We start from the raw sequence: 24,267 nt of genomic DNA on the forward strand, positions 1-24,267 counted from the left end.
TGGGGCAATGGAGGAATGGAGTTCAAGTAGCAGCTCCGTTGGTTCTCAGCCCTCTCCCCCTCTCCGGTGGTGTTGATCTGTGTGCTATAATTAGATTGTAAGCTCTATTTGGCAGGCACTGGCTCTTACATGTCTAGTAGCCCTATAGAAATAAATCGCTGTTGGTCAAGAATTGCCCAGCATGGCCCAGGAACCAAGGAGGCTGTTTTGATGGGAAATATTACCTGAATGGGGGGGGGGGAAAGGGGGGGCAGGCTTGTGCAGTAACTACAAGCCCTAGTGGAAATGCAAGCACTTGGATACCAACTGGACCTATCTGAACATTATTTCTATAGTGCTACTAGATGTATGCATTACAGTAGTTTCTTAGGCTACAAATCAATCCTATTCATGTCCTATCTGTTTTTGACCACCACTATAATGCTGATAACTTATATTGAGACAAAACGTCACTGCCTCTCTTGAATCACGTCTCAATTTTACTCCTCACTATGTGCTGTTTAAACCATTTTCATTTCAGATATGTGTTATGTTTGTTAATGGACCTCAGCAATACCCTCCTCCATCCATTGTAGCAAATTTTTAAACGGGGAGTCTTGAGAGCAAAAATCCTCACCAGTCCAACTGTTACTATCTTTTATGCTTAAACTTTTAAATTTTTAAATTATTGAAACCTTGAATCTTTTCAATTCTTAGATATGTACTTATCTTTTACATGCAGCGGTTGGACCCGACATGTTTCGCTTCCGCTTCGTCAGGGATCCATACTTAAGCCGCTTAACATCCACCCCGCTCTAAGTTTAAATTGCAAGATCTTGCAATTTAAACTTAAGTATGGATCCCTGACGAAGCGGAAGCGAAACATGTCGGGTCCAACCGCTGCATGTAAAAGATATTGTGTATGTGTAACACAAACAGCATCTGTGCCCATTAAAAAAAAAAAAGGTTTCCTGCCCTGAAGAGCTGAGTGGCAGGACGCTTTTTTCAGGGCTTCCCCTGCTGCTCTGCAAATGTGTGAGAATCACTCTCACAGCAATCAATCGGATGGGAGAGATGGGAATCATTTGCATGCAAACTTTTTAGTGCAGCAATAGCTCTTTTTGAATCGGCCAAAAAATCAGATTGGAGCAGACTCACTTGGTGCATCTAGGCCTATGACAATGACATCAAACGCTAAAGATGTTCAAAGTTCCCTCCCCCAACTCCTAATCCCACACAAATTCCAAACCAACGCTTCCAGCCTCCCACATGAACACAATGGAGTTTGCTGAATTCTGAGGCATAGCCAAACGAATACACTCCCACACAAAACATTTCAAGTCATTAGAAAGGAAGAGGATGGAGCACCACCACTGTTTTCTACATTATTTCTACGTTGATTTGTTCATGTACTTGTGTGCACAAGAGAAATGTGATCCACACTGATATTAAATTTTCCACTGCTGTGAACAATGCGAGATGTGCTTGCCCACTCTCATGCAATGAAATCTCCAGCGAGAAGTGCTCATCATGACATCAGCCCACCGAGGGCAGCTGGCAGGATTGCTAGGTGCTTTTCTTTCCTTGTTGACTCGTACGCCTGAAGACAATCTGAAAGTGGCAGATGTTGAAATTTCTCAGAATGAGAGTCCAGCAAGACTGAACAGGAAGAACTGGATTAGAGTGTGCAGTCTTACTGGTTTCACTTCCCCTGCTGATGGATTACTGAAAGTCAACTGGCCCTGATGGCCTTACTATGGGGTGGTTAGGTTGTGCTCTGTTTGGGCTATTTAGTGAAGGAAGTAACTTTTATCTACTGTGCACATATAAACTAGAACTGACCTGATGGGCAGGCTGCAGAGGCCTTAGGATCTTTCGTCAACTTTTTCTTTCAAAAGGGATAGAACAGGCTATAATGCTATTAACAGTCATGCATTATACCATAAGAAATAACAACCACAAATACAAATAAAATATCCAAATTTAAACATTAATTAGAACAAGTAGAAAACAACTAGAACCTGAGGGTTTCCATAATACAAAATTCAAGGGACACTGAACAGCTTAAAGACAGGGTTTTGGCGTCAGGCGTCTGGTAAATCACATCCGTGATCCTGAATGGCTGCTGCGTCCTGATGCTGCCAAAACATTCAGAAATTGGTAAGAAGATTTTGCACAAAAAACCAAAAACCATTTAAGGTACTGTGAATGAAGAGATTCAAAGCAGCAGGTTTAAAACCACAGAGCTGTATCTGGCACTCTACGCAGTTTCCACGGCTTCATGGTTAAATGCTGGCACCACTGGCAGGGCGACTGCCAGGAAGCCTCATACAGACAGTCAGAGGACGCAATCTTGGAACATAATACCACACTATTGTTGCTTTGAATCCTAAGAAGAGCCTTCCCTCTCCCACCACCGACTAGCATCATTTATACGTCAGAATCAAGTTTATGATTCTACCTCTCTCTGTCATAGCAGAGGCTTTGAATGTGAGCTTAGAGGTCTGCCTGGCACTGGTCCTATTTCCCAAACTATTGGAGTTTCCACCTTCGAAGCCCACTCCAGTCTCAATCCTGACCCGATTGCCATTGCTAGGTTAAGGCTTATTAAAAGTTTTAACCGCACTTCGATTTAACAATAGCACGGTGTACAAAATATATAAAAACAAGAAATGAAAAGAACGCCATTTAAAATAGGAAAGCAAAAAATAAAAAATTTTTAATCCAAGTAATCAAGAAATCTAAAAACAAAACAATTTTTGTTTAAATCTTGTTTTAATAGTTGCCAAAAAGAAACAGGATCCTAAGTCATAAAAATGCTAAACCAAAGACATGCGTCTTAACCATTGATCTGAACTTTAGATAACTCAGAACGAATTATAACTAGGAGGGAATTCCACAGGCGAGGAACATATGTGCAGAGGCTAGACCAGGGGTAGGCAATTCTGGTCCTCGAGAGCCGGAGCCAGGTCAGGTTTTCAAGATATCCAAAATAAATATGCATGAGATAGATTTGCATCTCAAGGAGGCAGCGCATGCAAATCCATCTCGTACATATTCATTGTGGAGATCCTGAAAACCTGACCTGGCTCTCGAGAACCGGAATTGCCTACCCCTGGGCTAGACATACCAAATGAACAGCAGGGAAAGCAAGTTGATGAGCAGTCAATGAACGTAGACTACGAGAAGGCTTATACATTATATTACATTACATTAGGGACTTCTATTCCACCTATACCTTGCAGTTCAAGGCAGATTACAAAAGAGCTAACTGGACATTTGCAGTGAAGTTACAACAGTTTTTGTTTTTTTTTTTGTTACAAGGGAGGAAAGGTAGCTGGATTAATTCCGGAAGAACTTGCAAATTGGATATTAAATTGTACGTTACTGTGTGATATAACAAATAGATTACAGTTAGAATACAAATAAGATTACGTTACATTTCAGGGATCTGAATACTTGGTTGGTGTTTTGAGGAGGAAGAGATTATTTAAGTGGAGGTTTTGGGGGAGAATTTATCTAGGAGGAGGGGGAAGGGTTGGGTTAAGATTTCTGGATACATTTTTTGAAAAGTAGGGTTTTGATTTCTTTTCGAAAAGTTTTGAAGTCACCCGTTGCCGTCAACAGGTTGGAGATGGAGTGGTTAAGTTTTGCTGCTTGCGTCACCAGAAGGTTATCAAACATCTTTTTGCGCTGAGTGCCCATAGGGAACTAATCATTTCCCCAAATAGTCCGGTTGACCTGACTGTAATGCTTTATATGCAAGTGTTAAAGCCTTATGCATAAGGTAAGATCCAGCCAAGGCAAAGGCCGTTTGGGCAGAGCACGGCACTGTGGCTCTCTGGTCATGGGAAGGGCAGAGCTTGAAGGTTTAGGAATGGGATGCAGGGACTTGCTCAGTCACAGGGAGTCACAGTAGGAATTGAAGCCAGGTTCTCAGGCCGCTGTACTAACCCTTAGGCTACTCCTCCACGTGCAAGAACTTTACATTATGATGGATGGCCAGGGAGAATCACTAGTTTGCCAGTCCCCGGGCCTCCCTCTCTCTTCCCAGCCATACTGTACCTGCCAAGATCCTAGTCTTACCCTCCAGCACAGAACGATCACAAGTTCTGGTCAGTATTACTGAACATTAATAAATGGTAAATGTCAGGGTTTCAGAAGAGTTTAAGCATTTATCGAAATTCCTGAAAAACAAAGCTCACCTTGATAATGGGAAGGGCCTCCTTCCCACAGATATCCCTGGAAATCGTGGGCGCAGTGGCTGCGGATGCGTCTACAGCTCTCCTAGTTTCTGCTTATCCCACTTTCACCTCTTGAAGGGGTTGTTGATATAAACAAATCCATCCCACATATGTACAGAGAACTGGCATTCCAAATGAATAGTAACCCCACAGGGGCAAACTTCATGTAGATTCTGTTTCTTCAATGGAAACACCTAAAAACATACCTGTTCTTGAAGTACCAGCCACATGGGGTAAAGACTTAGAAAAACTAATTGCACACACAAACAACTATGGCGAATTTAGGAAACACCTAAAAACCTACCTATTCTTGAAATACCTAGGTAGCGAACCAGAACATCAGCCCCCCTCATAATACCACCACATACCCGATCCTGTAAATTGTGAACCCCAACCCTAATCACTAACCATGAACACTCCATTCAGTTCATGGAATATTTCTAAATTTGTGTTAGCTGCATGGCACTTCCTGGTCTTGCAGCACACAAACTGTTGTTAATATTATTAATGTTGGAATTACCAGATGTACAATGCTATACCCTTTAATTCGCTGTATGTACAGTTTCTCTTTATTGTAAACCACTTCTCTTTATTGTAAACCGCCTAGAAGTCGCAAGATTGTTGGCGGTATATAAGAATAAAGTTATTATTATTAGTAGTACCTAGGTAGCTGATCTGCACAATCTTTCCCATCTGATCCCTTAAACTGTTAGCCACTAATCTCTAACTATGTAAGTTCCACTCAATCTGTAGCATCTTTCTAATCATTGTAAACCGCATAGAACTTCACAGTTATTATTATTAATTATTTACAGTGGTATTACTCTCCTTTTTCCAGTACGCTGGTGATTCAATAGACCCTCGGCGCTGCCTGCCCTGATGGAGGATGGGTTTGGAAGCAAATGCACTGGGGTGCTGGCCACTTTGCTAGAGCTTGTAATCTTTCCGTTTCTTTTCCTGTCGTTACACACACCACTCAGAAAGGTCACTGCTGGGCATTATAACAATACTGAATCTTTGCAATCTCAGGACCCTAACAGTGTTAATATTTCATGAATCCCCTTCTCGTATGGTTACAGGAGTTTCTCTGAAGATGAGGAGATGTAGATGCTTTCTCCGACAGCTCCTGGGCCAGTGATTTCCCACTGGCTTGTGGCCACTTCCCCTTTGTATGAAAGAGAAGACTAAGCCTGGTGCAAAATCTAACTTGGAGCTTTCAGGACAGCTTCCTGAAGTAAAGAGCCATCTTTCTTTTATTGAAAAAGAAGGGAAACATAGAAAAGACAGATAAAGACCATATGGCCTATACATTCTATCCATCCACTACCACATCCCCCAACTTAGAGATCCAATGTACTTCTTTCAAGCTTCTTTGAATTAAAATAAACTTCATCTCCCCAAACACCACTGGGAGGCCATGCCACACATTCACCCTCTTTTCCATAAAGTTTTTTCTGAGGTTACTTATTAGTCTATCCTCTTTCACCTTCATCCTATGCCCACTCATTCCAGAGATTTGGTTTATTTGTTGCAACAGAAAGAATCACCTTGTGCATTTATACCAGGTAAGTATTTAAACATCTCTCTTCTCTCCTGTCTCTCCTCCAAAATATACATATTGAGATCCTGAAATCAGAGGAACGGGGACACTCCCCCAACAAATAAGTCAATGCTCATATCAACAAATGCAACAATGAAACACGAGAAAATAGGTCATAAAACATTAGAAATCTGGACGACAAAACGGTGCTACAAGGAGACACAAGCTGCACTGTCAGAAGGGGAACCTAAACTAGGGAGCCCCCAAAAACTAAGTGCTAAACCCACTCTGATGGCACTCTTATAAAAGCTGGTCAGAAAATAGAAATCCAGCTTACCAGTAGATGTAAAGACAGACAATTGGTGAATCAGCAAGCTTTAGTGTGGGTTTCTGGAATAAAGTGTGGATTTACAAGAAAGAAGATTAGCAAAGGTAAGAAACTACTCTTTCATTCTTGTACAATCCCACTTTATTCCGGGACCAGAAGGACGTAACAGAGCAGTCCTGAAAATTCAGGGTGGGACTGATGAGCCCGCTGACAAAACAAAGGCACCAAAAGCAGCATCCTTGTTGGCCACATTGATCCTGTTGTAGAGGATTACCAGATGTCCGGATTTCCACAGACATGTCTTCCTTTTGAAGACATGTCCGGGGGTCCGGACAGCTTTCAAAACCCGGCACTTTGTCCGGGATTTGAAAAGCTTCCGACATTGGGATGGCATCCGCATGCTGTCCCGACGCACAAACAAGTTAAAGAGGCAGGGATGGGATTGGGAAAAGGGGTGAACTGGGTGGGCTTGGGGGCATGGCCATGGGTCCGGATTTTCCTTTGGGAAAATCTGTTAATCCTAATCCTGTAAAACTTGGTGAACATATGCAAGGAGGACCAGGTAGTGGCCCTGCAAATCTCATCCCCAAAAAACAGCCAACGACTTTGCCTAAGAGGAAGAAAAGAAACACCTCTGGCAGAATGAACCTGCACTGCATAGGGGGCTTCTTTCCAGCCACCACGTAAGCTGAGGAAATGGCCATACGGATCCACCTGAGAGGAGACAGACAGGAGCACTTTGTTCTGTCCCAAGTGAAATTGAACTCCCAGGTATTTCAGATCCTGTGCTAGCTCAAGGTGACTCTTCCTGAAGCTGATCACACAACCCAGGTGCTGCAGCAACTGCACCATCTGATGAACAGCCCGACGCCCCTCAGACTGTGAGAGAGCTCCGCCACCAACACCATCGCTTTGGTGAAGGTCTTGGGTGCCACTGCCAACTCAAAGGGCATCACTGAGACTGGAAAATGGTGCTCCAAGACGTGGAACCTCAGATATTTCCAGTGGTCTGGAAAAATGGGAATGTGGAGATACGCCTCCGTCAGATCCAGGGAGGCTAGAAACTCCTTTGGCGCCACCAATTCTATCACTGAGCACACCATGCAGAAGCACGGCACTTTCAGAGATGCATTGACCACCTTGAGGTCCAGAATTGGTCTCCAATCTTCAGAGCCTCCCTCTGGAACGATGAAGTATATTGAGAATCTCCCAGAGCCCAAGTTTCACTCAGGAACGGGTTCTATGGCCTTAATATCAAGTAATCTGCACTGTGGCCTGCACCAAACTGCCTTCTTGGGCGGCCTGCTGGGGAATCCAGAAAATACTAGATCAGAGGACAGAGAAACTCCATTTGTAGCCATCCTTGAGAAACTCCAAGATCCAGCAGTCAGAGGTAATGGCCTGCCTTTCCGCCAGAAAAGCAGACAACCATCCCCTATGCACAAGGGGGGGGGGGAGAGACTGGACACAACAACCTGCGTCAGAACTGCTTCTTTGCAGGAGCTGCCGTACAGTTGACGACGAGAATCGCAGAATTGCAGTCTGGCAGAAAAACAGGACCGCAGAGCCATGAGCAGGCCCAAGTATAGACTGCAGCGCCTGAATAGACAAAAATTAGAACGCCCCAAATCTCTGGAAGATCAGGATCTATTCACAGGCAGCAACTTCAGCTTGTGATCCTGCACACTGCCCATAAGGTCATCCAGACCCTGGCTGAACAGCAGCTGTCCCTTAAAGGGCAGCCGGCTCAAGGTTGTTGTAGAAGATGAATTGCCAAACTACTGCCCAATCCAGAGAATCCTGCGAGCAAAAACGGAATAGGCAGAAAGCTTAGCAAAGACTTTCAAGATGTCATACAAGGCATCAGCCATATATACTCCCAAGATTATAAAATCCAAGTCATGAAACACCAGTGTCAGGGTTATGACGCAGTTTGGAATGGTATGCCCTTGCCACAAAAGAGGCAGACGCTGCCTTAACACCAGCAGCCGCCAAATTAAACAGACACTTGAGGACAAAATCCACCCGTGGGTCCTGAACATCTTTCGGACTACACCCCCGCCACTGGGGAGAGAAGTGTGCTTGGTGACCTGTGCCACCGAGGAATCCACTTTCAGGGAAGCAAAGTGCTTGGTAAAGGCATTCGCCATGGGATAAAGACATGCCATGCGAGCACATTTCAAGGGACCCTCAGGAGTCTCCCAGACGTCCATAAGAATCCGAACGAGGTCAGGATGATCAGGAAAAGAGGCAGATTGTGGCCTCTGGTCACTCATGAGGGAACATTCTGTAGTGACAGGCTATAAAGACCGAAGCTTTAATTCCTGGAGAGATTCAGAGATCAAATCCACAAGATGTGCGTGCTTGAAAAATCTGCGCAGTGGGATCCTCCCCCAAATCAGGGGCTCCGTGCACCTATTCTGATCCTGGAGATCCACCAGATCAGCCACATCTGCGGCTGCCGCAGTGCTCCCCTGAGAAAGCAGAGGCATGGAAAGCCTATCAGGTGCAACCGCAGGCAATGCCGGCACCCCCGAGGGGAGGCAGGAGAGAAGACCCTGGTCCCCATTACTATCACGGAGCCAGGCAGGAGGGAAATAGACAGAGACTTTCTAACCAAGTATGCCCAATAGAGCATATTAACAAAATCTGGGGGAAACCCATCCTCTGTGGCTGAAGCCGACCCCTGCACACTAGGTTTGGACTGTTTGGAGAATTTACAGGGGTTTATCTCCTGCGATGTGATTGCATAGAAACATAGAAGATGACGGCAGAAAAGGGCCATAGCCCATCAAATCTGCCCACTCTAATGACCCACCCCCTTGATTTTACCCATCCTAGAGATACCACATGTGTATCCCATTTCCTTTTAAAATCTGGCACGCTGCTAGCCTCAATCACCTGAAGTGGAAGTTCATTCCAATGATTGACCACCCTTTCAGTGAAGAAGAACTTCCTGGTGTCGCCATGAAAATTCCCACCCCTGATTTTCAGCGGATGCCCTCTTGAGGCCGAGGGACCTTTAAGAAAGAAAATATCATCCTCCACCTCAATACGGCCCGTGATATATTTAAACATCTCTATCATGTCTCCTCTCTCTCTACGTTCCTCGAGTGAGTATAGCTGCAATTTATTTAGCCTTTCCTCATATGGGAGATCTTTGAGTCCCGAGACCATCCTGGTGGCCAACGTCACCTGGGCACTTCCTAGGGCCTCCCCCCTCCCCTGACGCCATTTTTGCAAGAGTCGGGACAGACCCTCCTTGGAGGTCAAAGGCATCGAATCTGGGCAAGGCTTGCATTCCTCACGGGCTGCAGCTCACATAGAACACAATTGCACATCTGACCACCATCCACCGTAAATGAGGCATGACTTCTATGTGGTTTTCTGAAGCTGGCAAGTATAAAAAATAGCTTTAAAATCAAATCTGGAAAAATCCAAAATGGCCACTGAGGGCTGATTTTGACTAAAAATAACCCAGGAAAACCACAGAGAACCCTCAAAAACAGTGATTTTAGGGGTGGGGGAGGGTATGCAGGGAAACTACCTAAAAACTCCTTTCAAATACCTCCCCAAACCTCTGATTTAGGCTGTCAACCTGTAGTCACAGAAACATGTGCTGACCGTAAAACACTGCAGACAGAGCTAAAACAGGAGATCCTCTGCTTTAACTTGCTAGAAAGCTGAACTTTGAATCTTCTGACTGCCCTGATGTCCATGGCCGGTTACCTCCACCACCCTCGGACATGGACACCTGGCCGAGGAACGCAGTCTGGTCCTGATCTCGGGTGCTCCTCCACAGAACCACGCAGCCTGCACTTGACTCACTAGCAGACGAACCTGGGGGGGAGCTAGCTCCCAAGGGAAAGGTCCCTGAGCCCTGATCCGATGTGCAGGCTGTCCAGAGGGCTTACTGAAAAGCAGGGAATCCTGCCTGCAATCTCACGTAGCTGGAGTCATCCACGCAGGGAACCTCCAGAGCACAAGGATGAAAACCACAAATGCAAGACTGAAATTACACAAAATAAAACACGAGCAGAAAAGACAAGCTCCTACAGGGGGAGGGATTTAAGTCTCTGAAATTTGAGGCCTCCTACAAAGTCCTGGCGAGTGGAGGGTAATAACCCACTGGTCCCGAAATAAAGTGGGATTGTACAAGAAATGAATAATATGATTTTTAAAAACCCAGCCATTCTGCAAAGAATGTAAAAGTCTTTGAGATATTATTCAAATGAACGTAACCCTCTCAGCAGACCGTCCCTTTCACTTTACTCTCCATGATCAATGGCAGATTCTCAAATATTCATTTTCCCAAGGATTTGGTTATAAAGTAGCCATATAGGACAGAGTTTCTCCATTCTTTTCATTTGATAAATGACTCCAGAGAGCTTATATAACTTCTCTTTCCATCTTTTGGCTATTACACATCTTGTTGTTTATGCTTTAATGTATATGGGCCGCTTGTGGTTTTTAACCACCCCATTATCTTCTCTTTCCAACACCAATACTTCATATAGAAATGGGAACATAAGTGTTACCATACTGGGATAGACTGAAGGTCCATTAAGCCCAGTATCTTACGTACAGTCCCAGGCTCCATGAGCACACAATTAACAAAGGCCAATTTTAGTGTCTCTGGTATGCCTGGCAAAGTCCACTCTACAGGGCATGAAGAATGTGTGATAGGATAGTTATGACGCAATCAAGAGTTTGGCTCACAGACTTCAGTAGGCTTTATTGTACACAAACAAGTCTGGCAACATGTCAGGATGGAAGCAAGGTCAGGTCGCTCTACTCCACTAACTTTCTCCCTAAAACTACAGCTTGGTCAAATTCAGAATGGGCCCGATACAAGATTCGAGCCAGCTTTTAGCCTGTAGTGTACACTAGTGCTGCCAGATTCAGGAAAAAAAAATTCAATTCAATTCAGCCTATTGAATCGATTTTTCGATTCGATTTTCCTGCCCAATTGGGTGTTTTTTTCAAATATACTGGTGGGTTTATTATATTGCCTCTTCACCCCCTTTGTCCTCTCCTACCCACACTGGTGCTGTGGTATAAACAAAATATACTTTTCCTCTCTCTGTTAAATCCTTGCTCACGTGCACGGTCTAATACCAGCTCTGGCAGGATACACTTTTCAAATCTGACATATTGTAATCACAAAATAGAAAATAAAATTATTTTCTACCTTTTGTTGTCTGGTCATTATTCAAATCATGTTGGCTCCAGGCTCTGGTTGTCTCCTGATAAATTGCTTGCCAGGGTCTCCTTCTTTCTCCGTGCTAACCATCCATCTTCCATCTCTGTCCTCCCCTTCCCTGTAGGTCTGACATATTTCCTTTTTTGTCTCCATCCCTGCAGCTGCAGCAATGGACCCCACCATCCCCAGATCCACTCTCTCCTTTTCTCAACTACCTTTTCATCCAGAATCACTCCCTCCTTCCCCATCACCTGAGTCCACCATCCAGTCATCAGTTTGACTATGGCGGTATAGAAAAATAAACTTATTATTATTATTATCTCTTCCCAACTACCCTCCTATCCAGTATCTCTATCCCCCCCTCCACACCATCCCTTGTATCCAACTTCTCTAATGTATGGGACCGCGGCAGAGGGAACGTGCTGCAGAGGCTACAGCAGCCTGCTAGGATTGCTACAGTCGACCAGCAATCCTCTGCAGGCTTTGAAGGTGAGACCGGGAAGCCAGGAGAGAGATGGTGGACAATGAGATGGAGGGAGGGAACAGGGTATTTTCTCATGGGCCAAATTTAATTACCCTGCAGGCCTGAGTTTAACACCCTTGTAATAGGTATATTGATGTTGTACTGCTCACTAAAATGTTTACAATGCTGTGGTGAGAGGGAATTAGAACCAGATGTATGTGCTGCCTAGATTCTTATGTAGTATGCAAAACAGTGCTGTTGCTTCCTCCCCTCCCCAAATTTGTGGCACTGGTGCTAAAGCCCTGCCCTGCCAGCAGAAGTGCTACTTCAGTGCCTTCTCAATACTTGTGGTTGGTGGCACTGGTATGTATTTTTCAAGGACCATCATGCACCACCCCCTCGCAAGCATGCTCGACTTTCACGCATGCACAAAAACTGACCTTACAAGGTGTGTGTGGTAGGGGGAGAGAGCTATGGCGACAGCCCACGGAAAGTGAAGCCAACTGCTAGCTTTGGGGAGCCTCTGGCTGTTGGCCCCAGGAGGAGAACCTCTTCAGCTGTTAAGGTCACTGGGGGAGAGAGGGAACAGAGATCAAGGAAGAAAACAGAGCCCAATTTTGTGTCTACCTAGTATGGGCTCAAGGCCCCACAAAAATAAAGGTCTGGCTTAAGCCACTTTAAAAACTTAAAAAAAAAAAAAAGAAGAAGGGGCAGACTAAGAAATTATTTCCTATTGAAACAGTTAGAAACACAGGTCCAAAAACAATAATTACTGAAAAAAACAAACCAAAACATGGCAAAAACACCGCTAGACCAGAAAACCAAAAAGAAATCCAGACCCCCCCCCCAAAGATCATCCTTAATCCCCGCTGCCACTTCTCTGCCTATCCCGAGCTGCTGAGTCCTCCCTCTACCAATCACTCTAGGTTCAATCGTAAGCAACAGACCAACGAGTCACCCTCTGGAGGATTCTTCCTGTCACTTCACTTCACCCCGCCTCCCTCTCCCTCCCTATTGGCCAGCCGTGGCAGAGGGGGCGAGTTTGCCGAGTCTTTTTAATAATAGAATGCTGAGGTTGCTGCAGGTAGCTCCGGGTGCAAAATGAAGAAGTCACCGAGCAAGTGCAGAGGAAGGGAGCCAGGCTATGAGACAGAAGGAGTAGCGCTCCAGCAGGGCCAGGGAAAGGAGTTTCTGTGCTGCCCAGTTCGGGGGGGAATCCGTTACTGGTCTTCTGAGGGGATCCCAGGTTCTGATTCTCTGAAGCTAGTTCCTGGCTCCCCTCTGTCCTGTTACACTAAGGTGAATCCGTGCCCGCAATGTAGCGCTCCACCTGTGACTTCAACTCGGATCAGAGGCGAGGGTAAAACCAGAGATCCACTGCTCCAGGCCCTCCACCCTCCCGATTCGGTGCCCTCCTGCCTTTAGATCTTCTAAAGCAGAAGCGGCAGTGGACGGACAGCAAGAGGCAGCGCTGCCACTCCTGCTTTAGGAAACCTGAAGGCAGGAGGAGGGTTGGTCACCGAATCGGGAGGCCAATTTTTTTTTTGATTAGACACCTTGGACACCTTTTTATTACATAGGACTATTTTTAATGTGGGGATGGGGAGAAATGTTATGTGATTTAATGGGTTTATTCCTGATGAATGGGATGGGTGGGGGATTTGACAATAATTGTTAGAATGTCAAGTGATTTGTACGAATTATTTGATTGAATTTTGTACACTTGTTGCAAGAGTTAAAACTGAATAAAGAATTTAAAAAAAAAAAAAAAAAATTGCAAATCGGGCAGCACTAGTGTACACCATTAATTAGTACCTGATTTGAAAGTTAATACAAAAGGACAAAACATCTTTAAAAAAAACACACACACACAACAAAATCCCAAAGAAAATTTTATTGAAAACATACAAATGCCGGTTCGGTTCACAGGAAAGATTAGTGTGTAGTGTCCCCTTACCATTACATCCATTCTTATCATTAATCCCATCTCCACCGTCACACACAGATATATGGTGGGAAGGAATCCTCTGGTTACAAAAGTTCAAATGAGTTTTAGTAGTAAAAATACAATATGTACATTTTATATTCTCAAAGTAAAGCACATTTAACTAAGACGTTCAGATGACATTACAGGTCCTGTTTCCAAAGTTCTTTGCCACTGGCCCAGAATAGAGAATGACAGGGACAAATTTGGCCCCGCCCCCACAGGAACTAAATTTCCTTTCCCCGTCTCCTTCCTGTAAGCTCTGCCTTAACCACTCAAGCATCGAACATGATATGATTTTAAAGTGTTTGAGGCTTGTGCAGATGAGGAATGGGGCATGGACAGGAAAAGAACTCACGGGGACAGGACAGGAAAACGAGTTCCTGCAGGGATGGGGAAAAATTTGTCCATAACAAGAGAAACAACACAGCAAAACCATGGAGTACTTTTCAAACCAAGAATTTTCTCATAAGGCTCCTCCACATGGCTTCCAACGACAGATTATAAGTCCTGACCATGAGCCACACGGTACGATGGGTTGCTACTCTGAGGGCTATGTACTAGGCCAAGGCCTGCAACAGAACATACACGGCATCAGAGAGATAAGAAGCACCGAGCTCAATCTTAGCCACCTCCTGATCCACTAAGGACTAGTCAGCCGACTCACGGTCCAGGACCTGCTCATACCACTGGAAACAGGCCCAGGCTACAAGATTGCCATAAATTGCCACTTGGACAGCCAAGGCAGCCACATCAAAACTGTTTAAGGAGAGCCTCCCTCTTAAGGTCCTGAAGATCCCTCAGGGCCGAACCGCCCTTAACTAGCAGTGTATGTCTTTGAGCGATAGTGAAGACCACTGCATCGACCACAGGAGACTTATCTCTATCCCCATCAGGAATGAGGTATAGCCTGGCCATGGACTGCGTCAAGCGAAAAGGCGCATCTGGAATCTTCCACTGAACGTACACCATATCCCAAATATCCTGATGGATAGGGAAAGAACGGGATGCTTACTGAATCCCCTGAAGCAGCGGGGGTCCACCATACACAGGGGTTCCTTTGCGTCCTCCTCAAAGCACAATACTGACAAAACCTGAAGCATATGCTCCTGTAGCTTTTCCCAGTGAAAAATGCGCACCACCAATGCATCCTCGTCAGCCACCATCTCTGCAAAACACATTTCTATGTCATCCATCCTTCTTGAGAGGATCTTGGGAATCCAACAAGGGGTCCAAATCCTCATGAGCAAAAACACACCAGCATAAAAAATCCTCATCCCACAAGACCCGAGGCAGCTTGGACAAAGACAAGGGGACTGTACTGGAACTGATACCACAGGGGGAGGGGGGTGGACGTGGAAGGAAAAAGCCTCCCCCCCCTGGAAAAGAAACAGGACCCCCAGCTGCCTGCAAGTAAGCCTTGTACATGGTTAAAACAAAATCTGGGGCAAACCCCCTGTCTCTATAAGAAGGTCACCTGAGACTGCAGACAGGATGGCGGAGTTTCCTTCCAAAAAATCTTCCCCAAGGTCTGCAGCAGCAAAGAACAGACCCAGCCGCTAAAACAGGCAAGCTGGCAGCAGCGAAAAGGGAGTCCCCAGCACTATTGGCAGTAAGGGAAATCTTATTTCCCTGACTGTTGGCAACTGGGGAAATCCCTGTGTGGGTGGTAGAGGAATCCCAGTCTTCCCCACTTCCTGCTGCTGACGAGTGGTGAACACACAAAGAGGCACCTAAAACCGACAAGGATTCCCCTTCGCAGTGGCCAGTGCACTTTGTGCACAAGCCAGCCGCATCAACCGCGCACCTGGAGCACTTTTTCAGCTTAAAAGTGATCATTGCGAAAACCGCTCCTAGGGAAAAAACAAAGTGCCAGTTAGCAATTAAATTTAATTTACCTAAATTGAAGGCTTCAGGCACTGCCTCAGGACTTTTTTTACTCTTTCAATACAACTTTAATTTACAATTGAATAGACCCCACTGGCACTCTAAGCTATGTATATGCCTTGCCTGGATTTGTTGACAAGGCTTACAGCTGAGGCACCTCTAAAATAAAAATTTGGGGACTTGACCAGTCGAGTGTGGCACCCCCGAGTTCGGACACCCCCCCAAAAGGGGGATGCACTGGGAGGGGTCTAAGAAACTGAGCCAACAGAGGAAGCTCCAAAGAGCTAACTGAAAGGAGAGGCCCTGAAGTCACAGCGGTTTGCGGAATCCAGCCAATGCTGATTGGTGGGCAGGGAGAGCAGCAAAAAATTTTGACGATCACTCTACAGGTCATTTTAACATCTTTCAGTGTGGACAAGGGCAGAAATGCAGTTTTTGGTGACAAGTTAGCTTTACAGATTTATGCAGTAGTTTCCATCATACGTAGGTTTGGTAACAACTTTAAAAAAGCCAAAATCTTGGGCGCCTAGTGAATGATATTCTAAGATGCAGCTGGTGCACCAGGGCACATGAGTTAGTTCTGTGGGTTAAGATACACTTGCACAGCAATCATAAACAAGAAATACATTTAATTTTCCCAATGTCACATTTGTAGGCACTTAAGTGTACAATCGAGAGACCCCCGAAGCAGCACTTCTCAAAACTCGTCTTGATTTCCAGGGTAAGAAATCAACCTGCAAATCCTCAGCCCCTGAAAACTCAGCTGGCTGTGTGGGGGTCACTGAGATAAGTGTGGGGGGCTCCTGGACCAGCTTCACTATGATCACTGCTGGAAGGAACGTGAGCATGTCTACGCCCTAAGCAAGCACTAACACTCACATCAAAGCTTCGGGACCTATTTGGAGTTTCCTTAACAAGGCTCCTAGCTCTTTTCTGGTTTTTATACTAATTGAATTAAATCTCTTCTTTTCTTGGCGCTTTGATACTAGAAAAGAACCAACACCCTCTCCCTCCCCAATGCCAGTTTTGTTGCTGTCTAGCGCTCTTCAAGAACTTACCCTCACCTTTATTTATTTTTTTTCTGGTTGCATTTATCAATAAAAACCCTGAAAGATGGATCAGCCAAAGACCAACCTCAACTCATGCTGAGAGCAAAGAGGGTGGTCCCGAGAGACCCAGCATACAATCAGACTCCTTTTCGGAACCAGTGACTCTGTGAAAAGACAAAATAATGACAAACTCCCAACATATATAGCAGAATGCCTGTGAGGTGCTAAGGAATGTATTCTCAGCACTCTTTCCCAGAACTCCAAGAACACACTTTGCCTTAAGCTTTAGCTGCCCAACTTATGTTCTCTTAACCCTGGCAAAGGGATGCTTTGCTTCAGTTGCAAAAATGAGAACACTCCAGTTTCACAACTTTTTAAGTCCCAGCATTTTCATCAATTAGAGGTGGTTATAAATTACACCAGAAACTTTTAAAGATTGAATTTCCTCAGTCTTGCATGCCCATCTGCTAGAGCTCCATGTCCTCTTCTGAGCACCAGGCTGTTTCTATGTTGGCATATGAGCTTGGTAATAGCACTCTCTGTCCAGTCTGCTGCGGCTGGAAGAGAGCAGCTGACATGACGGGTTTTGGGATACGGTCCACCACCTTCTGCTTATACTTCTTAGCAACAGCCTTGAGATTGTCTGTGAGAAAATCCGACGGGGGCTTCCACAACACCAGCTCCAGAGATGGTCTGCTCCTGCATCAGATTCCAATTGTTAGAAGGACCACTACAGCCATATACAGATTAGAGGTCTGCACGGGAACGGGGATCGTCCTGTGGGGGTCCCGCGGGAATCCCCCCCAACCCACGGGATTCCCATGGGGACCCCCCTCTGGCCCAAGGGACTCCCACGGGGACCCCCCTCTAGCCAACGGGACTCCCACGGGGATGGAAGGCTTTGGAAGCAGGGTTCATCCATATAATATAATGGACACGTCAACCTTAGTAAAAGAGGGGGTTTATAAGTTAATTACCTAAACAGAAAACAAAAAAAGGGTTCCACCAAAGAGATTCCACAAGGAAAACAGCAGCGCAAACACAAAAGAAACTGTGGAATTGATGATCCTGTCAGTAGTAATTGCTACTTTTTATGGGGACGGGCGGGGATGGAGGTAATTCTTTGCGGGGATGGGTGGGGACGGAGAGGATCCTGACGGGGACGGGTGGGGATGGATGGGATTTCTGTCCCCGTGCAACTCTCTAATACAGATACTAACAGGATATAAATTAATGTAAGCAAACTTGAGACTCTCTTAAATACCTACCATTCAATGACTTTATGGAGCAAAAGGGAAGAGGGACAATGAAATGATGCACTCAAAACCTAAGGTAAAATTGAGTCTTATCTGCCCATTTCCTTTCCCTGAAACGTACTAGACCAGCTCAGATAAATGGATTGTGCCTCCCTGCCAGCAGGTGGTGGAGATGGAACCACGGCTTTTCAGTGACATCACTGCCTATAAGGGGCTGTATGTCCTCTCAAACCAAGAAATTCAACACACACACACACACCTAAAACCTCGGGTGTGACCCAAGGAGACAACTGCTGTACAAAAACAGAAGAGGGGAAAACAAAGAGCACATGGGTCCTTAGGAAGAGGGACTTGGATTGGTCAGCAAGAGTCAAGGAAAGGAAATGACCTGGCAAGACTAAATGCCACCTTCCTAATCAAAGACCAGGGCTGCTGCCTTGCAAATATCCTTCTATTTCTATGGCAGTACTAGATGTAGGCAGCATTGGACACAAATAAGTAAGATAGTCTGTGCTCGACAGAATTTATAATCAAATCAAGACAAATAAGGGATTAGGAATTTTTGTTTAGAATGGGCCATCCAGTCTGCCCTGTAATCCCACGCATTACAATTTCATGATTAAATGGTCTTTTTTTCTTTGTTTCCTTTGAGCCATAGACCTTATAAGTCCACCCAGTAATGTCCTTAGGTTCCAACTACTGGTGTTGCCATTAAAGGTCCAAAGCATCTCCTTTGCGGGATTCAGACCATGAAAGTTCTAATTAGAGATCCTCTGTGTTCATCCCACGCTTTTCTTCACCACCATCTCCCTCGGGAGGGCATTCCAGGCATCCATGAGAATTTCCTATTAAGCCTACAACCCCTCAACCTCAATTTATGTCCTCTAGTTTTATCAAATTCCCTTCCCTTTACCATACTTAATCCCAACTTTATTCAAATAGTCATTCTAGGCAGAGGCAGTGGAACACTTTTGTCTGGGAGGGGGGCTCAAAAGCTCCGCTCCCAGACTTCTCCCCCATAATAGTACTAATTCTAATACCATTTTTCCCATTCATTTTTCATATATACACACAATATAATCTTATTAACAACACATAATGGTTAACCACAAAATTAAACTACACAAAGCACACTGTATGCTTCTCGGCATTCATTCCTACCAGAACACAGATAACCCCTATGCAAATACAGGACCACAAACTAAAAGTACTAATATATACAAACAAACCCTAAGATGCAAAACTCTGCATGCAGAACAACCCCAGAGGAAAGGAAACAAATGCATTTCTTCCTGAACAGTGCAAAATATAGACAGCAGAGATAAATTCTCAAAACTGACACAATTCAATCACTAGATTGAAAATAAAATCATTTCCCCTACCTTTGTTACCTAGTGATTTTGGTTTTCAAACCACCTTCCCCAATCTCTGGCTGCAAGTCCTGTCTGTGCTCTTAACTCTGTATCCAGGGCCACCTTATCCATTTGCTGTTTTTCTCTCCTTCACTTTCTGCCATACATCCGTCTTTAGTCAAAAAAGATTCAGGGTGAAGGAGTATAGATACCTCAAGAAGAAGACAGGCAATGAAAAACTTTGTATATAGTACCGGTAATATCGGAACACTGCCCTAAAAATTTCTCAAATGAAGCTACACATATGTAAAGATCAGCTCAGAGACATGGAGGGGCTTTTTCATCTCACCACCCAATCATTGCTGAATCTTTCATACTTTAAAGCAATAAATAGTGCCAAATTTGTGCCAAATTCATACCAAATAAATATTAGAAAACAAAAAATTTTGCTTAACTTAAACCAAGAAACCAAGTTTTAAGTTAAGCAAAATTTTTTGTTTTCTAATATTTATTTGGTATGAATTTGGCACTATTACTTTAAAGTATGAAAGATTCAGCAATGATTGGGTGGTGAGGTGAAAAAGCTCCTCCATGTCTCTGAACTGATCTTTACATATGTATAGCTTCGTTTAGGTAATTTTTTGGGCAGTGTTCCGATATTACTACATACATCTGTCTTTAGCACTAACTTTTATCATTCAACTTTCTTCCATTTTTCTGCTTTCTTCTCAAAATCTATCTACTTTTCCATGTCTTCCCTTCCCATCTATCCATGTGTACCATCTCCTCCCTCTTTCTTCTCCCCTATTCCCATCTATCCATAAGCATTTCTTCTTATCTCTTCCCTGCTGCACCCATTGCTGTGCACCATCTCCTCCCTCTGTCTCCCCTTCACCTCCATCCCTGTGCATCATTTGATCCCTCTCCCATGGTCAGACAACTCTGTCTTCCTCCTTCCCCCCCCCCCCTCATATGGTCTGGCATATTTCTCCTCTCCTTCCCATAGCCTGGAATCTTTCTCCATTCCCATGGTCTGGCATCTTTCTCTTCTTCCCTCTCTCTTCCCAAGGTCTAACATTTCTCTCCTTTCTGTGGCCTGGCATCTCTCTCCCCCCTCCTTCCCTTCCGTTGTCTAGCATCTCTCTCTCCTTCCCATTCCAGTGGTCTGACATCTCTCTCTTCCCTCCTTACATCACCCTTCTCCAGAATCTGATCTCTCTCCCTTCCTTGAGTCATCTCTCCTCCCTCCCTCCTCTCTACCACTATCATGTCCAACAATTCTCCCTTTCCCATGTATACCATCTCTCTTTACCTCCCACTCCACACATCTATGTCCAAGAATTTTCTTTTTCTCTTCCTTCACCCACCAGCAATATCTCTCTTTCCCTCTCTAACCCCCGTGCAGCCTCTGTCCTTCCTGCTTTCCCAACCCCCCTGCCTCCGCAGCCCATCCTTTCCTCATTCCCAACCCCAGCCCTCCCCTCTCAGCTGGATCCTACAGCATGACAGTCCCCATTTCCTGACTCCCCCATCTACCACCTTCCCGCCGCAGAAATTTAAAATCTTCAGGCAGCTGACGAAAAGCCAGCCTCCCACCATCAGTCTGCCCCAGAAGTGGTTTTTCTGCAGCACTTCTCCTTCCCACATAGGCAGGACGCTGCAGAAAGAACACTTCCAGAGCAGGCCGAAGGCAGGAGACTGGCTTTGCATCGGCTTCCCAAAGATTTTAAATTTCAGCAGCAAGGAGATGGTAGGTGGGGGAATTGAGACTCCAGGATGTTCCTAGAGAGTGCAGTGTCAGGGCCGTGTGTTTGACCTGTGGTTTAGGATGTTTGCTTTTTCTTCATCACTCTCCACATAGCAGTTCCAGTCTCACAATTCCATTTTTCATCTCCCTTTTTTATATCTCTAGCCATTTGCTCTTCCACTTGTGTTTCCACCAGACGTCTCTCTCTTGGCTTCTTTCATTTTCTCTTTTGTGCTCCTCTTGAACATTTTTATATTTCACAAACACCAACTCTTTTGTCTTTATTTTCTCTGCCATATCGGTTTCCTTTTTCTCTTTTATTTTCCACACATAGGAAGGTTGGCAGCCATTTTTATTGCTCCTTTCTGTTTGGAGCGCTTTTTCTACTTTTACCCAGGGCGGGTTACAAACTTACATACAGAACTACAACATTTCATCAAAAATACATACACCATCAACAAGAAATACTCCCACATGACAAAACCAAAAATGCAAACCATAAAATACATAGGCGACCAGCACCTTATCATTTTCATTAATAACATAGTCTCAAATCTTATATTATGTCTGGCAGAAAAGATCCCGCTTCAACAGGTTTTTAAAGTTCTGCATATTCTGCTGCCGTTGAATACACTCAAGAAGATAATTCCATTCCCTAGGCCCTATTATGTCCTCTCATGCTATTAGCTCTTTCAGAAATGCCGCCATTTTACTAAAGTCCACTCGTTTGAAATCCAGGACTTCACTTTACTTGTTAGTGTCCCATCCATGGGAATCACTGAACCAATCTCTGATCTCTACAACATCCAAGTCTGCCTCTAACATCAGGGCTTGTGGATCATGATTTTTGTTGCCTAGACTACCAGAGTTTGCTTTCCAGGGGCAATTTTATTTCTTGTCTCATCTCACTTCCTGTTGCCTTGCTAATATTGTTGTGTACCTTGCTATCTTTACTATCGTCACCTCCTGTCTTTTGCTGGAGATCCTGCATTCATATGCCCCACCCCCCACCTTCTAGTTTAAACATATTGCCTGACTTTCTCAGCAAGGATTCTTTTACCTGCAGCCCATCATTACAATATAGTCTCTTGTTTTTCCATGTATTTCCCCACCCCGCTATGTACCTAAAGTCTTCTTGATGACACCAGGTTCTGAGCTACCTATTGAAGATCTCAGTGTTTAGTATGTTTTCCTCTCCTTTTTCATATTTAGGAAGTACTTCTGAGCCCCAGTTCCTGAGAAGTTTTCTGCGCCACAACTGGGATATCGGAGCTTAGGTCATTTGTTCCCAAATGGATAACAGCAGCTTTAGAATTCTTACTGAACCTCCAATCATCCATCTACGCGGATGACATCACGATCATCGTCCCCATCTCTACACTGTCAACCGAAACCAGACACTTCATCTCATCAGTCATCAACCACGTAGAATAATGGTCAACAAACTCCAAACTAATGCAAAACTCGGAAAAGACCAAGATATTTATGGCCTCCCCAACAAACACACCAACAGAAATGGCTATCAACCTAAATGGAACAGACTTCCCAATTAACCCTACCATCAAAATCCTAAGAATTACCCTAGATCAGCAATGGACACTCGAAGCCCATACCAACATCCTAGTCAAAAAATGCTTCCACTTATTATGGAAACTACACACACTAAAACCATACTTCGATTTCACATCATTCAGACTGTTGGTCCAGTCTCTAGTCCTGAGGTCACTGTACTGCAACATAATCTACCTAGGATCTCACAAAAAATCCATCAACAAACAGACTCAACCAGAACACATCCATCCAATCTTTGACTTGAAAAAATCCAACCACATCACCCTATACTACAAGAAACTTCACTGGCCAGAATAATCTTCAAATTGGGATGCCTTTGCTTCAAGACCCTCCTCGGCACCGCACCCACCTACCTCCTGAAACACCTCACCCTACAGGACAACTTCACCTTTCTCGCATTTCTTTCTCCCAAAGGATGCAAATTCAAAAGATTCCTCAACAGGACCCTCTCCTTTCAAGCAGGGATTTGGAACACTTTAAGCGACCTAATCCTGAACGCGCCAACATACCATTCATTTAGAAAATCACTAAAAACCCACTTATTGGACAAATTTATCTGATCCTTCAATTGGTCATGGCCAGGGGAGTTAGGGAAAGAGGTAAGTTTTTATTACTTTCCTAAAGTTGAGGAGTCCTTCAAGGGATCTGATCTGTGGGGGCAGTCGATTCCAGTGGCTCAGTAGGAACGTCGTGATCCGTGTGGTCACTATTTTACGCTCCTTGACTTGGGTTCCAGGGTTAATGCCTCCAATGATGGAATCCCCCAACAGCAATCATCTTCTGCTTTGAGCTTTGGGAGTGCTTTTCTCCTTCAATTACTTTCACTAGCAACAGTTACATCTCAATTCTTTATTCTTGAGCATTGCAATGTTCTAATGGAGCAAAAGAACTCTGTACAACAATTGTGAGGGTGGATGTTTCTGTGTCACACTGTATCTGACCCTACTGTGATCCATTTATTCCTGGACTGTTTTATCCTTTGAGGGGGGGGAGAGATAGTTTAGTGCAATGGTCTCAAACTTGTGGCCCAAAGGCCAAATGCGGCCTGCCAGGTACTATTTTGAGGCCCTCGGTATGTTTCTCATAATTACAAAAGTAAAATCAAACAGTTTCTTGATCATGTGTCTTTTTAGCTATAAATGACAATATTATTATTAAGACTTAGCCAAAAGGAAAGATTTATAAACTACAAAGCACAGTTACCGTAACAGTTGTTATCCAGGGACAGCAGGCAACTATTCTCACAAGTGGGTGACGTCATCCGACGGAGCCTCGATGCGGACGCCTCACAAACAGACTTGCTTGAAGAAACTCGAAGTTTCGAGTCGCCCGCACTGCGCATGCACCTTCCCGCCCAGCACAGGGTGCGTCTCCTCAGTTCAGATAGCTAGCAGAGAAGCCATCCCGGGGAGGTGGGTGGGATGTGAGAATAGCTGCCTGCTGTCCCTGGATAACAACTGTTACGGTACGTAACTGTGCTTTATCCCAGGACAAGCAGGCAGGTATTCTCACAAGTGGGTGACCTCCAAGCTAACCAAAATGGGATGGTGGGAGAGTTGGCAACTTAGGAGAATAAATTTTGCAATACAGTGTGGCCAAACTGTCCATCCCATCTGGAGAAAGTATCCAGACAATAGTGAGAAGTGAAGGTATGAACCAAGGA

The 24,267-nt window shown here is 44.7% G+C and overlaps 1 protein-coding gene across 4 annotated transcripts in view; it reads right to left on the reverse strand.

Moving 5' to 3' along the window:
* Positions 1-950: 950 nt before the first annotated feature.
* Positions 951-24,267, reverse strand: part of CCDC117 (coiled-coil domain containing 117) — a 49,999-nt gene continuing 26,682 nt past the window's right edge. Inside the window, exon 6 of one of the 4 annotated variants that reach the window (XM_033954480.1) lies at positions 951-1,590. In XM_033954480.1, coding sequence (XP_033810371.1) covers positions 1,508-1,590 — 83 coding nt within the window. In that variant the 3' untranslated portion in view covers positions 951-1,507. Of the gene's footprint in view, positions 1,591-13,636; positions 17,377-24,267 lie in introns of those variants that run through there. The other 3 variants (XM_033954479.1, XM_033954478.1, XR_004540321.1) reach the window with 3 other exon arrangements.

Source organism: Geotrypetes seraphini, chromosome 8, assembly GCF_902459505.1.
Source record: "Geotrypetes seraphini chromosome 8, aGeoSer1.1, whole genome shotgun sequence".
NCBI lineage: Eukaryota > Metazoa > Chordata > Amphibia > Gymnophiona > Dermophiidae > Geotrypetes > Geotrypetes seraphini.